Genomic DNA, 20,350 nt, shown 5'->3' on the forward strand with positions numbered 1-20,350 from the left:
AGCAATTAATACATGTAAGCATTTAATAGTCTATAAATACGGCAACTAAAAAATGCCTCATCCTAAAATTGTAACATACATGCTGCTAACTATAAAAACTAGTTTAAGGTACAGTCACATGCTTACCTCAGCTGCAATATTTCCTAATGTGTCAAGGCCTAATTGCCTTAAAGAAATAAAATGACTATGTGCAGAAAGTAATAGGAAACGAAGACAGGTACGATTAGCTGCCAAGAGCTTAACATTGCCCTCCTCAAAGGAAAGATTTCGCAAAATCACTGCAATCTGAAGTACCCGCTGTCCTTCAATATCGTTAATGCCCAGCTTTCGAGGTGGATGAAATAAAGACTCCCAAATCCATTCTCCTGATGTACCTTCTATAACAGAAAATACATATTTCACTTAAATTAATATTTCATTTATTATTAATACTTCAAAGGTTTTGAAAAAATTTGCTTTCACTAACTTACCATGAGACTTGTTTCTGTCAGAAATGAGGTCACGAACTTCATTATCATCAACGATGTCTTTCCAAAACTGTAATGAGAAGTTATTTAATTCTCCATGATTTGAAACAACTATTCCATTGCTTTAGAAATAGTCACACATAGGCTGGGTATGGTGGCTCATGCCTGTAAATCCCAGCACTTTAAGAGGCTAAGATGGCAGGATCACTTGAAGCTGGGAGTTCAAGACCTGCCTGGGCAGCAAAGGGACACCCCATCTCTACAAAATAGAAAATTTAAAACATTAGCCAGGAGTGGTGGCATGTACCAGAAGTCCCCACTACTTGGGAGGCTGTGGCCTCAAATTCCACTTGAGGCCTGGAATTGAAAGCTGCAGTGAGCTGTGATTGTGCCACTGCACTCCAGCCTGGGCAAAACAGTGAGACCCTATCTGAAAATGAAATTTTAAAATAAGTTTTCAAAAATAGTCACACAATATGAAAATAATGTTTCTACTTATTTTTAGTTCATGTGGGTATTGCTACATTCTAGGGAATTAATTCTTTGATGTAAATATTTTATTGTCTATAGTTTCAGATACTTATGTAAAAAGGCATCTTTTTATCTTTAGGGTTTTTTAACCTAGAGCCACAAACGACTAAAGGGACTGTGAAAGAAATCAGAAAACCTGTGAACTTGGATGGGGGAAAAATGACATCTCTATGTACATTAAACACTACTGGAAATTTGACATCTCTTTTTTTTTTTTTTTTTTTTTGAGATGGAGTTTCGCTCTTGTCGCCCAGGCTGGAGTGCAATGGCGCGATCTAGGCTCACTGCAACCTCCACCTCCCAGATTCAAGTGATTCTCCTACCTCAGCCTCCCGAGTAGTTGGAATTATAGGCATGTGCCACTATGCCCAGCTAATTTTTGTATTTTTAGTAGAGACGGAGTTTCACCATGTTGGCCAGGATGGTCTCAATCTCTTGACCTCGTGATCTGCCCACCTCAGCCTCCCAAAGTGCTAGGATTACAGGCGTGAGCCACTGCGCCCAACCCTTTTTTTTTTTTCTTTAGCGGTATCTCACTGTGTCGCCCAAGCTGGAGTGCAATGGCACAATCTCAGCTCACTGCAACTGTGACCTCTGCGTCCCACGTTCAAGTGATTCTCCTGCCTCAGCCTCCTGAGTAGCTGGACTACAGGTGCTCACCACCACACCAGGCTAATTTTTGTCTTTTTAGTAGAGACAGGGTTTCACCATGTTTGCCAGACTGGTCTTGAACTCCTGACCTCGTGATCCACCTGCCTCGGCCTCCCAAAGTGCTGGCATTACAGGCATGAGCCATCACGCCCGGCCTGGGAATTTGACATTTCTTTAGAATTTCTTCAACTCTGAATATTAAGAAATTAACAATAGCAATATTAGCAGTATTCGTGACATTATGTGTATATTTCAAAACAACTGGGTTTTTTTGGGAATCAAAGTTCTTAGGCATTTAAAACCATTAGTTGGAAAAAGGCTTACTGGCTTCATGTCATCATCAAAGAAATCCATTGCACAAAAAATCCATGACAAACAATCTTTGGTAGCAATAAAAAAGAATTAGGCACATTTTTTTTTAAAGACCATGTTCAATCACCAAGAAAAAAGGTCCACAAAAATTCAGATATTAAAGATATCAGACACAGAACTTAAAATGACAATGAATAGTAAGTTCAAAGAAATAAAAAACTAAAAATTTTGGCAAAGGAATGAAAACTGTATGAAAGAACTAAAAATAAATTCTACAATTGAAGAAAAACATAACTAAATTTAAGAATTCTGTGGATATGTTTAAGAAGCGATTAGATACAACCCAAGAGTAAATTTATGAGCAAGAAGAAAGGGCAAGTAAATAAGTTTGAAGTATAAAGAGACAAAAGGATGAAGAGAAAAAAAGTGTAGGAGACATAAGCACACAGTGAAAAGTTCTGACATACAAATAATTGGAGTTCCTGAAGAAGAGAAAGAATGGGCAGACAGAATATGTGAAGACTTAAGGGCAGAAAATATTCTAAAATAACTGAAAGATGTTGACCTACATATTTCAGAAGCACTACAAACTCCAAGAAAGATTAAAAAAAAAAAAAAGGTATGGAAACATCATCATAAAACTCCTGAAGAATGAAGAGAAAAATCACAATATGATATTTTCAAAATGATGGAAGAAAATATCTGCCAACATATAATTTTTTTTTTTCTTTTCGTTGAGACAGAGTCTCACTCTGTCACCCAGGCTGGAGTGCACTGGTGTGAGCTCAGCTCACTGCAACCTTTGCCTCCCAGGTTCAAGCGATTATCCTGCCTCAGCCTCCCAAGTAGCTGGGATTACAGGTGTGTGCCACCATGCCCAACTAATTTTTGTACTTTTAGGAGAGATGGGGTTTCACCATGTTGGTCAGGCTGGTTGTGAAGTCCTGACCTCATGTGATTCGCCAATCTCGGCCTCCCAAAGTGCTGGGATTACATGGAATTACAGGCGTGAGCCACCACACCCAACCTGCCAACATAGAATTTTTAAAGTGAAACTGTTCCTCAAGAATGAAGGTGACATAAAAACATTTTCTGACAAATAAAAACAAAAAAGCTCATTATCTACAATCTAAGGAAGAATAAATGATAAAGGTAACTGTGGTTAAGCCAAATTAAAACACTTTCAAAAAGTCATGGGGTAAAAAAAAAAATACATGTAAATTTAAAATTTAGAAAAATACTTTCAAGTGACTATTTCTTTAGGCCACATGGAGTAGTCATCCTACCAAAACCCATCATGTATGAAAAAATTGTTTTCAGAGATTGGAAAAAAGGTAATGCAAGATTGTAATCACTGAACAAGAGAAACAAATGCAGTTATTCCAATGATTGACTGATATTTTTACTTGGACATTAATTCTAGACTAAAGCATAGGGAAGAGAAACCCAAGATATCAGAGTGATTGCTAAGCTGAAAACACTGAACAGAGCACAGCAAAGCTAAGGAGGCTAGAATATGAAAGCAAATTTTCAATAAGGGAAGAGTTATGCAGAGAAAGAGTCCCATGAGTCTACATACATATACTTTGAGTTCACTGCTAAGTACTAAGTTACACAGATGTATGTTCAAGCTCCACAATGCTAGGCAAAAAAGTGGAGAGAACAATTGTAAGACACTGTAATTAAACAATTCCTAGAATAGAGAAAACTCACATACACCTAGCTCATTCAGGAGAAATTCCCAAAATGTCATACCTAAGTAGAAGGAATAAACAAGCCCTAGAGTAAAGGCTAATCTACATATGTCATAACACAGCTTTAAAACAACCCTACTATGATAATCCATATATGAATTAACAGCCTGCTAAAACAAAGTTCAACATTCTGGAAAAACGCCAAAGTTCAGACACTCAACAATGTCACACTCACACAACCTTCACATCTAATAAAAAATTACCACACCTACAAAGAAATGAGGAAACATGACCCATAACCAAGACAAAAATCAGTTTTAAGAAAAATAAGATACTGAAATAACAAAGATAACAAGAAAACTAACAATGACATTTAAAAACTATTAAGTATGTTCAATGATATAAAAAATATGAACATAATTAACAAATAAACAGATAAGACAATCAAATAAAATTTCTTGAGCTGGAAAATGTAATACAGATGCTCCTTGACTCATGATGGGATTATGTCCCAATAAATCTACAGTAAGTCTAAAACATCATAAGGTGAAAATGCATTTAACACCCTCAATAAACCCACAGTAAAGTCAAGAAACTGTAAGTTTATTGTAACTTGGGAATCATCTGTATCTGCAAATAAAGAAAATACACAAGATTTGCTTAACTAGAAAAGATGAATGCATAACAATAGAAAATATCCACAATTAAGTACACAGAAAACAAAAGAGGTCTAAAAATAATGAAAAGTGCTTTAGTGACCTGTGGAACACCACCATGATCTAATACACATATTCAGTCATCCCTCAGTATCTGTGGGGACTGGTTCCAGGACTCTCCAAAGGTATCACATTTTCCAGATGCTCAAGTTCCTCATATAAAATGGTGTAGCAGTATAGTATTTGCATACAACCTACAAACATCCTCCTGTATACTTTAAATACAGTATACCTAATACAGTGTAATGTGACGTAAATAGTTGTTATACTGTCGTCTCTTAACTTTTTATTTTTATTACTTTTTACTTTTTTAAATTGCTTTATCCCCCAAATATTTGCAATCTGTGATTGGTTACATCTATGGATGCAGAATCCATGGATTCAGAAGCCAGATTGTAAATGTAGTACCAGGAAAAGAAGAGGGGTCTGGGTGTGGTGGTGGATGCCTATAGTCCCAGCTACTTGGCAGGCTGAGGCAGGAGGATCGCTTGAGCCCACGTGTTCAAGGTTGCAATGAGCTATGATTGTACCACTGCACTCCAGCCTAGGCAGCGAAGCAAGACCCTGTCTCTAAAACAAACAAACAAAAAAAAAACCAGAGGGGAAAGAAAAATATTTGAAGAAATGATTGTGAAAAACTCTCCAAACTTTATGTAAGATACCAAACCTGGATCCAAGAAACTAAATTAACCCCAAGTAAAATAAGCAATGAAAACTGCAAGGCATATCATAAGGAAATTAAACATCAGTAATAAAGAGAACATATTAAAAGCAGTGAGAGACTACAATACTTATACAAGAGCAATAAGAACAAAGTTGATTTCTTATCGATAACAATGCTATCTTTAAAGTGCTCAGGCAAAACCCTAAAACCTACAGTTTTAAAACCATCACAGGCCAGGCGCGGTGGCTCAAGCCTGTAATCCCAGCACTTTGGGAGGCCGAGACGGGCGGATCACGAGGTCAGGAGATCGAGACCATCCTGGCTAACACGGTGAAACCCCGTCTCTACTAAAAAAAAAAATACAAAAACTAGCTGGGCGAGGTGGCGGGCGCCTGTAGTCCCAGCTACTCGGGAGGCTGAGGCAGGAGAATGGCGTAAACCCGGGAGGCGGAGCATGCAGTGAGCTGAGATCTGGCCACTGCACTCCAGACCGGGCGACAGAGCGAGACTCCGCCTCAAAAAAAAAAAAAAAAAAAAAAAAAAAAAAAAAAAAAAAAAAACCATCACAAATATCCTTGACACATGAAGGCAAAATAAAATTTTTAGATAAATAAAAGTTGAGAGCCTAAACTTAACTACATCATTAATTTCCTAAAGCGTAAATGGGCTTAATGCACTGACTTAAAGGCAGACATTGCAGAAAAGGCAGACTGTGGGGAGAAGGAAAACAAGCGCTAACTGTATGTTGTCTATAAGAAACACTATGTATAAAAACACAGATAAAAACTATAAAGATGGGAAAAATATATTATGACAACAGAATAAGAAAGCTGTTGCTAAGTTTCATACATAATGTTTTTTAGAAGTTAATTCATCAGGAAAATACAACAACTGTAAATGTGTATGCAACTAACAAGAGAAGTTCAAAACACATAAGGTAAAAACTGACAGAACTGAAAGGATGTATAAACATTCATAATTACAGTTGATGATTTCAACACTCACACCTCAGGAAATTGTAGAACAACTGAACTCATGGAGATGGAGAGTAGAATGATGGTTACCAGAGGCTGGGGCCAAGTGGGAATGATTAATAGGTACAAAAACATAGCTGGACAGAATGAATAAGATTTAGTATCTGATAGCAAAACAGGGTGACTACAATAATTTATGGGATGTTTAAAAATAACTAAAAATGTGGCCGGGCGTGGTGGCTCAAGCCTGTAATCCCAGCACTTTGCGAGGCCGAGACAGGCGGATCACGAGGTCAGGAGATCGAGACCATCCTGGCTAACACAGTGAAACTCCATCTCTACTAAAAAATACAAAAAATTAGCCGGGCGAGGTGGCGGGCACCTGTAGTCCCAGCTACTCGGGAGGCTGAGGCAGAAGAATGGCGTGAACCCGGGAGGCGGAGCTTGCAGTGAGCCGAGATTGCGCCACTGCACTCCAGCCTGGGTGACAGAGTGAGACTCCGTCTCAAAATAAATAAATAAATAAATAAATAAATAAATATGTATAAGTGGAATGTTTATAGCACAAAGAAATGATGTTTGAGATGATAAATACCCTATTTACCCTGATGTGATTATTACACATTGTATACCTGCTTCAAAATATCTCATATATCCCTAAATATATGCACCTACCACATATCCATAAAAATTAAAAACTTAAATAACCCATGTATCAAAGAGGAAATCAACAAGTTAGAAAAAGTGCAGCAATAGAAAAAAAAGATATATGAAAAGCAGAAATTAATGAAAACACATACATACAACTGCAGGAAACATCTAATCTTCCTCAATTGTATTTGTGTCTTCTTCTAATGTCTTTTTTTTTTTTTTTTTTTTTGACACAGTCTCCTTCTGTCACCCAGGCTGGAGTGCAGTGGCATGATCGCGGCTCACTGCAACCTCTGCCTCCTGGGCTCAAGCGATTCTCCTGCCTCAGCATCCTGATTAGCTGGGATTGCAGGTGACCGCCACAACACCCAGCTAATTTTTTGTATTTTTAGTAGAGATGGGCTTTTGCCATGTTGGCCAGGCTGGTCTCAAACTCCTGACTTTAAGTGATCCACCCGCCTTGGCCTCCCAAGTCAAAGTGCTGGGATTATAGGCGTGAGCCACTGTGCCCAGCCATTTACGTTTTCTTGATTTCATGTGATTAATGATTATACTGATAACCTCCATTCCCCATTGTGACTGCATATTTATTTAAACACTTTGTGCAATTTACACTTTCATCACCAATTTTCTGGAGTTAAGAAAAACTATATAATTCTATAACCAAATGGTCTGGCTCTTAATGCAGTGTAGTGAGGGCAGAATATAGGACCTTGGGTCACTTTATGAAGTGGGGAATCAGGAATGCAGCTCTGTATCATGGTGAAAACTTTGAAGAGCTAATACCTTCAAAGAAAAGGAGGCAAAAGGGCTTGACTGTCTCTACCGCAGTTTTGAGTTAAAAATAACGCCCCAAATTTTGTACCACTGGCCTACTCCCCAATCTCCATTGAGTTGGTTTTAGTAACTACTCGAGTCACCGGAAAATCAATGAATAAATTAATATAGTCATTCTAAACCAGTATTTCTCTGTAGATGACTGGCAATTGCAATAGAGTAGTGGAAGAAAAAACTTTCAATCCAATCTTGACAAAAACCCTACAAAAACAGGTCTGCTGAAATTCGTAAACCAACATTATAAAACAGAAGGGAATATTCCACCATGGAATAAGTAAAATTAGTCACAACAGCTTTAGATATCAGAATAATCAAGTGTATTTAATTTTTAATTTGTGTATTATATATTGTTTCTATATTATATTTAATTTACATAATTCAAATTAATTTATTAAAAGATTTTTAAAATCTTCAAAATTATTAAAAACATAAAAAAGAAGATCAAAGGGGAAAATCTAAAATAGGACAGAGAGAATTTCTAGAAATTAAAACATGATCACTAAAATAGAAATTTAACAAATAGGTCAAGTAGCATATTAGACACAGCTGAAAATGATTAAGGAACAAGCCCAAGGAAAATACCCAAAATGCTGCTCTGAATTAACAGAAGGTCAGAAATTGACAAAAAAAAAAGAAGAAGGATAACCTAGCAAAAAAGGCAGAAAACAATAGAATGACAATAATACAAGAAAAATATAACTTATAATCTACAATTCTATAAGTGGAAGATGGACAAAAATAAAGACAATTATAAAACAGAATTTTATCAATAAAATATCTTCATTGAAAGATCTAGCTAAGGATGTGTTATACTGTGAAAAAAGCACATACTCAGAAGGGAGATGAAATATGCAAGAAAAAATGAGGACAGAAAAATAAGATTAAAAGATCTGCTTTCTGGGGTTTTAAATTGCATAGAGGTATAAAAACAAAAATAACATTTTTAACAATGAGCTACACACAAAAAGAGGAAAATAAATATTTTCTCTAATTAGAAAACACAAATTTTTACTGAAATTTAGTAGGAAGAATTTGAATTTCTTGACTAAAAATCTGGTACTTTCAAGCCCTAATGGGGCAAATAAACCAATGAAAAAGAATCTAGAAAAAGATCCATACACATATGATTGGTGGATTTATGACAATGGTGATACTGCAACACAGTTTTTAAAACAAATACTGTAGGTTCAACTGGGTATCCATATGAGGAAAAAAAACAAATCTTTACTCCTAGCTTACACCACATACACAAAAACACCATCAAAATTATAGATCTAAGTGTGAAAAGAAAAACAGAAAAAAAAAATACTCTGTTTTTGACCTCATGGTCAAAACAAAATTTGTAACTAGAACTAAAAAATGGCTAACTTCAATAAAAAAAATTGATGTTAAACTACATTAAAATTAAGTATGTACGTTCATCAAAAGATACCATTCAAGAATGAAAAGGCAAGCTAGAATATATTTCCAACATCTTAAAAAGAACTTTTATCCAAAATATAGAAAAAAACTTTTACAAATCAAAGATAATTATTTTAAAATGGACAAAATACAGGCACTGCCTAAAAGAAGCTATCAAAATTGCCAAAGGTATTCCAGTTCTCATCAATCAAGAAAAAATGGAAATTAAAACCAAGCTACAGTAACAATATATACCCATTGTAACAGTTAAAATGAAAGAGACTGACAAAACCAAATACTGTCAACAATGAGGAACTGGAACTGACATACTACTGTTGAGAAGGTAAAACTGTACAACTACTTCGAAAACATGTTTGGTAGTATCTACCAAAGCTGAATACAGATATGCATGCCCTATAACCTAGCAATTAACACTCCTAGGTCAACTACCCAACAAAAATGCATGCACATATTTACCAAAATACATATATAAAACCCTTCATAGCAAAATTATTTGTGTCCAACCTGGAAATAACTAAATCTTTATTGCTTTTTACAGTAGAAAAGACAAATTGCTGCACATTCATGCAATGTAACATTATACAACAATAGAAATGAATGAAGTACAAATACTTGCAACGATATGCATGAAACTTTCACAAACATGATGTTGAATAAAGGAAAAAAGAGAAGTAGAATAAGGAAGAAACGTTAACAGATAAGGGAGTGAATGAAGAAGTGACTGAAAGGGGGAATGAACAGGCGTACTTCAGAGGGGAGCTGATAATGTTCTAATTCTTCATCTGGGTAATGATTACATGAGTGTATTCACTTTATAAACACATCTTGAAGTGTATACTTATGTATGTGTTATACATATACATTAAGTATGTGTTATAATTTAAAAAGTACTTATAGGAGTCCAAAAAATATAATATATTAAATTAAAAAGTCAATGCATCATGAAGCTTCGTTTTAATACATATAATAATATGATCAACATATCTTCTGTCATTAAAATTTTCTGTTAACTGCAAATTCACACCTGAAACAGGCACATTTGTCTGCTACTACTTTTCCTTTTGTTTACCATGGTCCTGCACATAAACATACTTTCTATACCTCAAACTAAATTTGTTCTTACCTCAGAACATTTGCATTTGCTATTCCCTCTGTCAGAAAGACTCTTCCTCTGCAGTGATGGTCACCTATTATCATTCAAACCTACTAAAAATCATCAGATATTACCTCCTGAGGGAAGCCTTTCTGGTCATCTTATCTAATGTTACCATACACTCACACGTCTTGTAACTCTCTATCACATTGTCCTGCTTTATTTTCTTCACAATACCTGCAAAAGCCTCAAATAACACTGTTTACTTTTATTGTCTGTTTTCCTATAATAGAATGGAAATTTGCTAAGAAGGGGGACTTTGTTTTCCCAGTGTCTGGAAAAGTATTGGCACACAGAAAATACTCAGTGAATATTTTTTAAATAAATGAATTAATGTACAAAATATTTTACCAAATAAATTAGTTCAAGTATTTTTTCTCTGAAATAAGGTGACGTAAGCTATTAATCCGATAATTCTTATCAGATATTATCAGATAAATGTCATAAACATTTTAGCTAATTATGCAATATTTTATGTAGCAATAGGCCTAGCTATTTTAGGTTACAAACTTCATTCTGGATAACAATATGAAAAGTGTAACTTTACCATAAAATTCATTTAAGATGATATACTTCTTGTAAAGGATTTAGTATATTCTTTGACTTGCAAATTTGTCTTGGAGTTAACCTAAGAAAAAAATTATTTTATACTTGTGGGCCTGGATGTGAGTATGTACAGCCCAGGTAGGTTGATAAGAAGAAGAAATGGAAACAATCTAAATTTCTGAAAATATGGATTATTTACATGAATTATGAAACGTGTAATATGAATGAAGTGGCCATTAAAATACTAAATATTAAGGATGAAAAGAAAATCTAACATTGTAATAAGTGAAAAGAATGGGTTACAAATTAAATTCTGAATAAAACTTTTGCTTTAAATAATATGCATAGAAAAGACTTGATAGATGTATATAGGATATTAATAGTGTTTATTTCTGAATGGGTGTGATTAATAATGGTTTTAATATTTGCCCTTTGCTATAAATTCTAGCTTTTCCACAGCATGCGTCAATTACTTCTATAAGGGGGCAGACAGAGTGGCTCATGCTTATAATCCCAGCACTCTGACAGGCCAAGGCAGGACAACTGCTTGAGAACAGGAGTTTGAGACTACCTTGAGGAACATATCAAGACCCTATCTCTACAAAAAAATAAAAAATAAGTTAGCCAAGCATGGTGGCAGGAGTCTGTAATCCTAGCTACTTGGGATCCTGAGGCAGGAGGATTCCTGGGGCCGAGGACATTGCAATGAACTACAATGGCACCACTGGACTCTAGCCTGGGTGATAAGAGTAAGATTGTCTCAATTAAAATAAAATAAAGACTAACTTCTGCAAAACCAGGAAAACATTTTTTTCCCTCTCTTTTCTCCCACTATTTAACTATTAATTCAAATATTACCACCTCATTAAAATAAAATTCATGTATACATCTCTGAAGAGACATTATAGGTTCCTATTTGTTGAAATACTTTACAGTGGAACTGTTTTGTAAAAAAACTGTGTAAACAGAAAAATGATAAAGACAACTATGCAAAGTGTTTAATATACAGTCTACATTAACTTTCAATTCAAGTAAAAATATGTTTATGATAGAAAAACAAACCTACATGACAATACTCAATATAAAATCATTTTTATATAAGCCATTGATGCTACATGCCTAACTACAACTCTTTAATTTTATTTCTTCCTAAGTAAAGAAAAAGTTCCATTATAAAAGAAAAATGCCCTAGTGGGAATATTAGTTAGAAACCAAGCCTGTAAGGATTTTCTAACTATTTAAACATTTAAATCTACAAACAGTGCAATAAATCATACTGATCTACATGAAAGTTTCCAGAAAGTCTTTTTTTTTTTTTTTTTTTTTTCTCTTAAAGACAGGGTCTCACTCTATTACTCATGGTGGAATGCAGTGGTACAATCATAGCTCACTACAGCCTCTAACTCCAGAGCTCAAGTGATCCTCCTGCCTCAGCCTCCCAAGTAGCTGGAACTATAAACATGCACCACCATGCCCAACTAATTATTTTTTTCTTTGTAGAAACGGGGTCTCATTCTGTTATCCAGGCTAGTCTTGAACTCTTGGGCTCAACCAATCCTAACTTGGCCTCCAAAATTGTCAAATAAGTCTTGATGCATTAAAGACAATTTATAATTTATAATAGACTGCTAAAGAATAAAGTTTTTGATTAGTTGAAGCTTATCATTAGCAGTTTTTGTTAGTTAAACCTAAAGACTAGCAATAAAGAAAAGGTAAAATGCCACTAGAAAAATCTACTTAATAGTTACTATTTCCTAAAACAACTCTCTTTTAATACAAATTTGCAAGATAGCTCAATAACAAATTTTATGGACACAAAACAACTGTATGTACTTACGGGTACCTGTGATATTTTAATACATGCATACAATGTGTAATAATCAAATAATGGTATTTGGGATACACATCACCTCATATATTTATCATTTCTTTGTGTTGGGAGCATTTCAAATCTTCTTACTATTTTGAAATATAAACTATTGATAACTATAGTCATGCTACTGTCCTATAAAACACTAGAATTTATTATTTATTCTTTCTATCTAACTAGGTATTTGTACCCATTAACCAACCTCTCGTTGTGCACCACCCTCTCACCCTTCCTAGCCTCTGGTAACCACCAATCTACTCTACCTCCAAAATATCAACAAGTTTGACTCCCACATATGAGTGAGAACATGAAGTATTTCTCATTCTATGCCTGGGTTATTTCATTTAACGTAATGACCTCCAGTTCCATCCATGTTGCTACAAATAGCACATTTTCATTCTTTTTAGGGCAGAATAGTATTTCATTGTATATATATGCAATATTATATATGTAAAACTATGTATATATATATAAAACTTTATTCATTCACCTGTTACTGGATACTTTGGTCAATTTCATATCTTGTCTATTGTGAATAATGTTGCAATGAACATTGAGGACACAAGTATCCCTTTGATATACTATTTCCTCTCTTTTGGATAAATATCCAGTAGTGGGATGCTGTTTTCAATAATGGCTGTACTATTTACTTTCCCATCAATAGTGTATGAGTTCCATTTTATCCACATTATTACCAGCATTTGTTATTTTGCTGTCTTTCTGACAACAGCCATTCTAACTGGGGTGAGATGATATCTCATTGTGGTTCTCATTTAAATTTTCCTGATTAGTAATGTTGAGCAATTTTTCATATATATATTTTAGCGATTTGTATGTCTTTTTTTTAAGAAATGTATCCTGCAACTTCTACTGAAGTTTTATTCCTTTCTCTTGCTTGATTGCTTTGGTTAGGGCTTCCAGTACAATGTTGAATGAGAGAGGTGAGAGTGAGTGTCCTCATCTTATTTCAGTTTATCAAGGAAAAGCTTTCAGTTTTTCCCCCATTTGATATAATGATTATCTCAAAAGATTTTTTAAAAAGCAGTTGATAAAATTTAACATTTCTTCTTGATAAAAACTTTCAAGAAATTAGGCATAGAAGAAATATACCTCAAAACAATAAAAGCCATGTATGACAAATCTACAATTGAGATGATCATATTTTTGTGCTTCATTCTGTTGATGTGATGTATCACATTTATTGATTTGCATATGTTGAACCATCCTTACATCCCTGGGATAAATTCAGCTTTTATGTTGTTGGATTTGGTTTGCTAGCATTTTGTTGAGGACTTTTGCATCTATGTTCATCACAGATAGTGACCTGCAGTTTTCTTTTTCTGTTGTGTCCTTGCCTGGTTTTGGTATCAGAGTAGTATTGGCCTCAAAGAATGAGTTAAGGAGACTTCTCTCCTCTTCAAATTTCTGGAATAGTTTGAGAAGAACTGGTGTTGGTTCTTTTTTGTAAGTTTGGAAGAATTCAGCCATAAGCCATCTGGTCCTGGGTTTTTCTTCGTTGAGAAACTTTTTATTACTGATTGAATCTTGTTACTCTTTATTGGTCTATTGAGGCTTTCTATCTCTTCCTGGTTCAATCTTGATGGGTCATATGTGTCCATGTATTTATCCATTTTTTTCTAGGTTTTCCAATTCATTAGCATAATATTTCAACATAGTCTCTAATGATCCTTTATATTTCTGTGGTATCAGCTGCAATGTCTCCTTTTATGTTTCTGACTTTATTTGAGTCTTCTCTCTTTTTTCTTGGCTATTCTAGCTAGCGGTTTCTCAATTTTGTTTATCTTACCAAAAAACAACTTTTTGTTTTGTTGATCCTTCGTCTTTTTAGTCTCCATTTAAATTAGTTCTGGTCTGATCTTTATAATTTCTTTCCTCTATTAATTTTGGGTTTGGTTTGGTTTGCTTTTCTAGTTCCTTAAAGTGTATCTTAGGTTGTTTATTTGAAATCTTACAACTTTTTTGATGTAGGTATTTATTGCTATAAGCTTCCCTCTTAGGACGGCTTTTGCTGTATACAATAGGTTTTGGCATGTTGTGTTTATTTTATTTTATTTTATTTATTTTATTTTTATTTATTTTTTTTTTTTAAGACGGAGTCTCGCTCTGTCGCTCAGGCTGGAGTGCAGTGGCCGGATCTCAGCTCACTGCAAGCTCCACCTCCCGGGTTTTACGCCATTCTCCTGCCTCAGCCTCCCGTGTAGCTGGGACTACAGGCGCCTGCCACCTCGTCCGGCTAGGTTTTTTTTTTTTTTTTCTATTTTTTAGTAGAGACGGTGTTTCACCAGGTTAGCCAGGGTGGTCTCGATCTCCTGACCTTGTGATCCGCCCGTCTCGGCCTCCCAAAGTGCTGGGATTACAGGCTTGAGCCACCGCGCCCGGCCGTGTTCCCATTTTAAATTTCCTTCTTAACTTCTTCCTTGACCTCTAATGGTCATGCAGGAGCACGTTAATTTTCTTGTATTAATATCTGTACATTTTCCAAAGTTCCTCTTATTATTGATTTCTACTTTTATTCCATTGTGATACAAAAAGACACTTGATACTATTTCAATTTTTAAACATTTGTTAAGATTGTGTTGTGGCATACTATATGATCTATCCCAGAGACTGTTCCATGTGTTGATGACAAGAATGTATATTCTGCAGTTGTTGGATAAAATAGTCTATAAATGTCTGTTAAGTCCATTTGGTCTACAGTGCAGATTAAGTCTGATGTTTCTTTCCTGATTTTCTATCTAGATGATCTGTCCAATGCTGAAAGTGGGTAAAGTCCCCAACTATAATTGCATTGGGGTCTGTCTCTTTTTAGCTCTACTAATATTTGCTTTATATATCTGGGGCCTCTACTGTTGAGTGTATATATGATTGTTACATACATCCTTTTGCTGCATTGATCCCTTTTTTCATTATGTAATTATCTTTTTTGTCTCTTTTTTGTTCTGTGACTTAGTCTATTTTGTCTGGACAATATCAAAATTTTTACAACTGATTTTTAATATTTAAGTGATTAATCAAACACCAGTAAATAAATGAAATTAAAAAATACAGTAGCTCCCTAAAACACCATGGTATCATTTTATTATTTATTTATTTTTATTGATTTATCAGTTGATTTTAGAGACAGGGTCTTGCTCTGTCACCCAGACTAGAGTGCAGTGGCACAATTATAGCTCACTGCAGCCTCAAATTCCCAGGCTCAAGCAAGCAATCCTCCCACCTCAACTTCCCTAGTAGCTGGGACTACAGGCGCACACAACCACACCCAGCTAATTATTTAATATTTTTGTATAATGAAGTAAAAAAAAAAAAAATATATATATATATATATATATATTTTTTTTTTTTTTTGTAGGGATAGGGTCTAGCTTTGTTGCTCAGGCTTGTCTTGAACTCCTGGCTTCAAGCAATTTTCCCACCTCAGCCTCCTAAAGTGCTGGGATTACAGGTGTGAGACACCACACCCAGCCCAAGAGAGCTACTTTTAAGAAACAAAGTGAATAGATGTAGAAATTTTAGCTGAAGTCGCAGCAAGAATGAAGAGTAAGCATACTTGAATGCATCTCGTGACTTTTAAAGAAAAGGTGTTTAAACAATAATGTTTAATGTGTATGTTCTATTAATAGTAATACTATATAATGTACCCTCAGACAGTAAATAAAAGCAGCATCCTATATTTCCTTGACAGCCAGCAAAGTTAGACAAGTGTAAGTGAGAAAACAGTTTACTCAAGTCTTTTTGTAGTTTCTCACTTGAAATTCACAACTACATTTTGTTTCAGAAATATACGCCAAGAAAATTTCCTCTAGAAAATGTACTATTATTTACTATACTTACTTATATACTTACTTAGTTACTTACTTACTTACTATTATTTACTTACTTACTCATCTTTCAGACCTATTCTTTTTGAGGATTTGATGGCAGGTCTGGCCCTTCATTCCTTTCTGAATTGCATAGTTTCAGAACACACATAAAAATGAAAACTTCCTGAAACCCATTCTCAGAATCCCAGTTGAGAAGAGGGTCATTCAATTGTTTATTGCTATTGTTGTAAGCTACTATTCACGGAAATCAATGAAAATTTTATGTCTGTTCATGGGTATTCTAAAAGATTTTTCACTCAATCACAACTTTAAAATCGTTGCATATGGCATATGTATTAGGTAAAAATAAAAGTATAGGTAGTATCATGTTTATTAAATAAGCAACCACTGACCTATTGTTGGCTTAGCTACATGCAACTCAATGATTCGACATTTTAATTAAAATGATTTACCTTAACAAAGTCTCTATCAGTCTTCTCTTTCCATTCTTCTCCAAATACAGTGGAAAAGGATCCTAAAGCTAAAAACAAACAAATAAATAATAGTACATTCAATAAAATGCAATGAATTCTTTTTTTTTTTTTTTTTTTTTTTTTTTTGAGACGGAGTAGCGCTCTGTCACCCAGGCTAGAGTGCAGTGGTGCGATCTCGGCTCACTGCACTCACCCTGCCTCCCGGGTTCACGGCATTCTCCTGCCTCAGCCTCCCGAGTAGTTGGGACTACAGGTGCATGCCACAATGCCCGGCTAATGTTTTGTATTTTTAGTAGAGACGGGGTTTCACCGTGTTAGCCAAGATAGTCTCGATCTCCTGACCTCGTGATCTGCCCGTCTCGGCCTCCCAAAGTGCTGGGATTACAGGCGTGAGCCACTGCACCTGGCCAATTCTTTCAATTAATTATTTAATAATAGGTAGGCTTGGAAACACAATAAAACTACATCTTAATATATCTTGTGCACTAAAACTTATTTTATAGTAAATGATAGTCACGATAATTTCTTCTGAAATACACTGTTTTCAGATTTAAAGAAAATTTGTGTTCCCACAAATAATATGGACTCTTTCTCATAATAATCACACAGACAATAAAGAGGTGAAGAGTACTTAAGAGTTACTCCACATTGGCTTTCATTTATACAGAAGAAAAATATTAAAAAATCAAATTGAGGTTATTGCTATTAGATTTCCAGGCTATCATTTAAAATTTTCATATTAATTTCAGAAATACTTGCATAATTCACAATTCAAAAAACATAGAGAGCAAGGCACTCCATGGAAATAATTCCCATAATTCCCATAAATCTCCTTTAAGGAAAATTCTCAGGCCTACATCAAGTTTGTGCTTCTCGATAAAGGTGCTTTATCAACGACTTTATGACTTTTGAAAAGTCAAACCATCATTTTCATAAGCTTCTTCTTAATAATATTCTGTCTTTCATCCACACGTGGCCCTTACTTCCCCACCAAAAAACTTAAGGCATATAGATAGGTATATCCTGTATTATTTTTTCTCCTTTATGCTGCTAGCTCAAATTGTCAATATGGGATCAGACTATAAAGCAGTATGATTCAAATGTCTAAGTTGTGATACAATATGTTTTTGCCCTTAAAAATTAAGTAAATCCTGTATCAACTATCACATTAATTCCGTGATGAAAGCTACTGCTTTTAGAAAACAAAAAGAAAATTATATAATGACAACTGTTAACAGAAAAACTAGTTGTTATGAATATTAATCTTTAAAAAAACAAAACCTTAAACTTCCTTATTGGATGTGTTATGAGAAGCACAACAAGTTGGCATGTTCTCTCTCATAAGAGATTTATGAACTCTTGGGCAGTCTTATTACCCTTTAAGTATGAACCTAGTATTTAGTTAAAATTGAGTAAAACAAAGTTTGTGAAGTACTCTGGCTAGAATAAGAATTTTCGTCTTAAAAAATATTTAAAAGGGTGAGAAATAACATTTTAAAAATAAATTACATTCACTAATGATTTTACTACTGAAATTAGGGTCATGAGGAAGTAATATAAAGAACAGATACAAATGTTTTGAATAAACAAATTAACTACAGTGACCTCAAAAAGCATTTCATAAAATATCAAATTTATATATAAGTAGCAGCTTAACCAGCAAAATGAAGCCCACACACCACCAAAGGCAGACAAGGTTTTCTTTGTCCTGAAAAAAAACCTTATAAAAAACTTCCCTGGGGGCCAGGCATGGTGGCTCACACCTGTAATCCCAGCACTCTGGGAGGCCGAGGCAGGCAGATCACTTGAGGCCAGGAGTTTGAGACACCTGGCCAACATGAGGCCCTGTCTCTACTAACAATATAAAAATTAGGCAGGTGTGGTGGTGCTTGCCTGTAGTACTAGCTACTGGGGAGGCTAAGGCACGAAATCGCTTGAACCTTGGAGGCGGAGGTTGCAGTGAGCCAAGACTGCACCCCACTGCATTCCAGCCTGGGGGACAGAGCAAGATTCTGTCTCTAAAAAAAAAAACTCCAAAAAACAAACAAACAAAAAAACCCAAAAAAACCCACCAAGCAAATAACATCCCTGGGAAAAGAATACAGGGTAGAAACATAAAATTGAAAAATGAAATTTCTTATCACATAGAATTTTTATTATACTTCTTCAAACACACAAAATACATAAATATTCTACTTTCTAAAAGAAGTGGCATCTACATTTCTCTCTCAATTAAAATCTCATGCCCTAAAAATCAAATTGAAGCCTCTCAAAGTCTAACCAAATAAAATGTATCTATAACCTTCAAACTCCAAAGAGAATTATTTTTATCATGTAAAACCATTGTTTGAAATACAAGGTTTTCATAAAGTCCGTATGTACTCTGGAACTAAACTTTCTGTGACTTTGAATGACAGAAACTATACCCAAATTGCACGTGCTAAATTAATGCTGTTTAGCATTATTATACTACATAATAATTTAGTCTTTTAAACAAAATGCCTGAAGAATGCATGAAGATAAATTAGGTCGAAAGAAGGTCTTGTCTTAGTGCACCCAAACTGGTAAGAATACTTCTATCATGTACCCAACTTAAATTATTTACATGTAATTCTATTCAATGATTAAATGTTAAGACTTAAAATTACTCTGATTTGAGAATATAAATTCTTTTCAAAGGCTTCATTTTAAGGTTTCTAAAAAATGTGAAACAATTTTCAACTCCATTCTATATTAAATGTTGAAAGTTGTATTTGGAAGCTCAAAATGAAATAATGGAAATCAAAGAGTATAAAAGTGATGTGAAAAGCCATCAAATTTATATCTTCAAAATTATGACAAAAACTAAGAAGTAACCATCTTTCTTCCCCCATCCCCACCCATGTAACCAAGAATAGTTTTGGACAAGTTAAGAAACTAATTTTCACTTTTATTTAATTTTAAAATCATTTTCAATATAAAATATGTGCCAAATTTCAAAGAATCCTACCTAGATAATCCCAAATAAAACACTACTTGACCCAAATCAAATTGAAGAAAAATAAATTCTTTTGCTGTCTCGCTATTTAAAGATAAAAACAAAAAAGTCATAAAATGTTACAACAAGTTTTCTCAAAGACTCTGCTACTCTGCTATATATATAATTCTCTAAAAGATAAAATACTTTCAATGTATGTCAGTACCTTACACTTGAATAGGATATACTTCTGGCAAAAAATGGGGTTGGAATTGGGGAGAGTCTGAAATCAAGAAATAATTTTATACCAGTAACTTCAGCTAACACAGGTGTTTTACAAAAGAAAAACTGAGCAGAGAAAGATTTCAAAATATTATTTCTAAATCTGTATTAAACTGCAAGAGAAAACTGAGTAATTTGATCCGTGTGGTAATCTAGCCTTAATAAGAGATAATTTCAGAAGAGATGAATAATTTGATTTATCAAAACCCACAACTAGCAAACCCTACAAGTAAAAATGATATGAAGCCTTTGATAAACCTTACTTTGATGATTTAGAAGGCAAATTTTCAAATGCATTGACCTAAA

The 20,350-nt window shown here is 34.5% G+C and overlaps 1 protein-coding gene across 1 annotated transcript in view; it reads right to left on the minus strand.

Annotated features, from left to right (window-relative positions):
- ARID2 (AT-rich interaction domain 2) overlaps window positions 1–20,350 on the minus strand; it is a 187,231-nt gene that overhangs the window by 72,316 nt on the left and 94,565 nt on the right. The window contains exons 6-8 of the mRNA XM_030938889.1: window positions 16,786–16,853; window positions 471–537; window positions 127–377 (exon numbers count right to left, since the gene is read on the minus strand). Of these exons, the coding sequence (XP_030794749.1) occupies window positions 127–377; window positions 471–537; window positions 16,786–16,853 (386 nt within the window). The remainder of the gene's footprint in view (window positions 1–126; window positions 378–470; window positions 538–16,785; window positions 16,854–20,350) is intronic.

Source organism: Rhinopithecus roxellana, chromosome 10, assembly GCF_007565055.1.
Source record: "Rhinopithecus roxellana isolate Shanxi Qingling chromosome 10, ASM756505v1, whole genome shotgun sequence".
NCBI lineage: Eukaryota > Metazoa > Chordata > Mammalia > Primates > Cercopithecidae > Rhinopithecus > Rhinopithecus roxellana.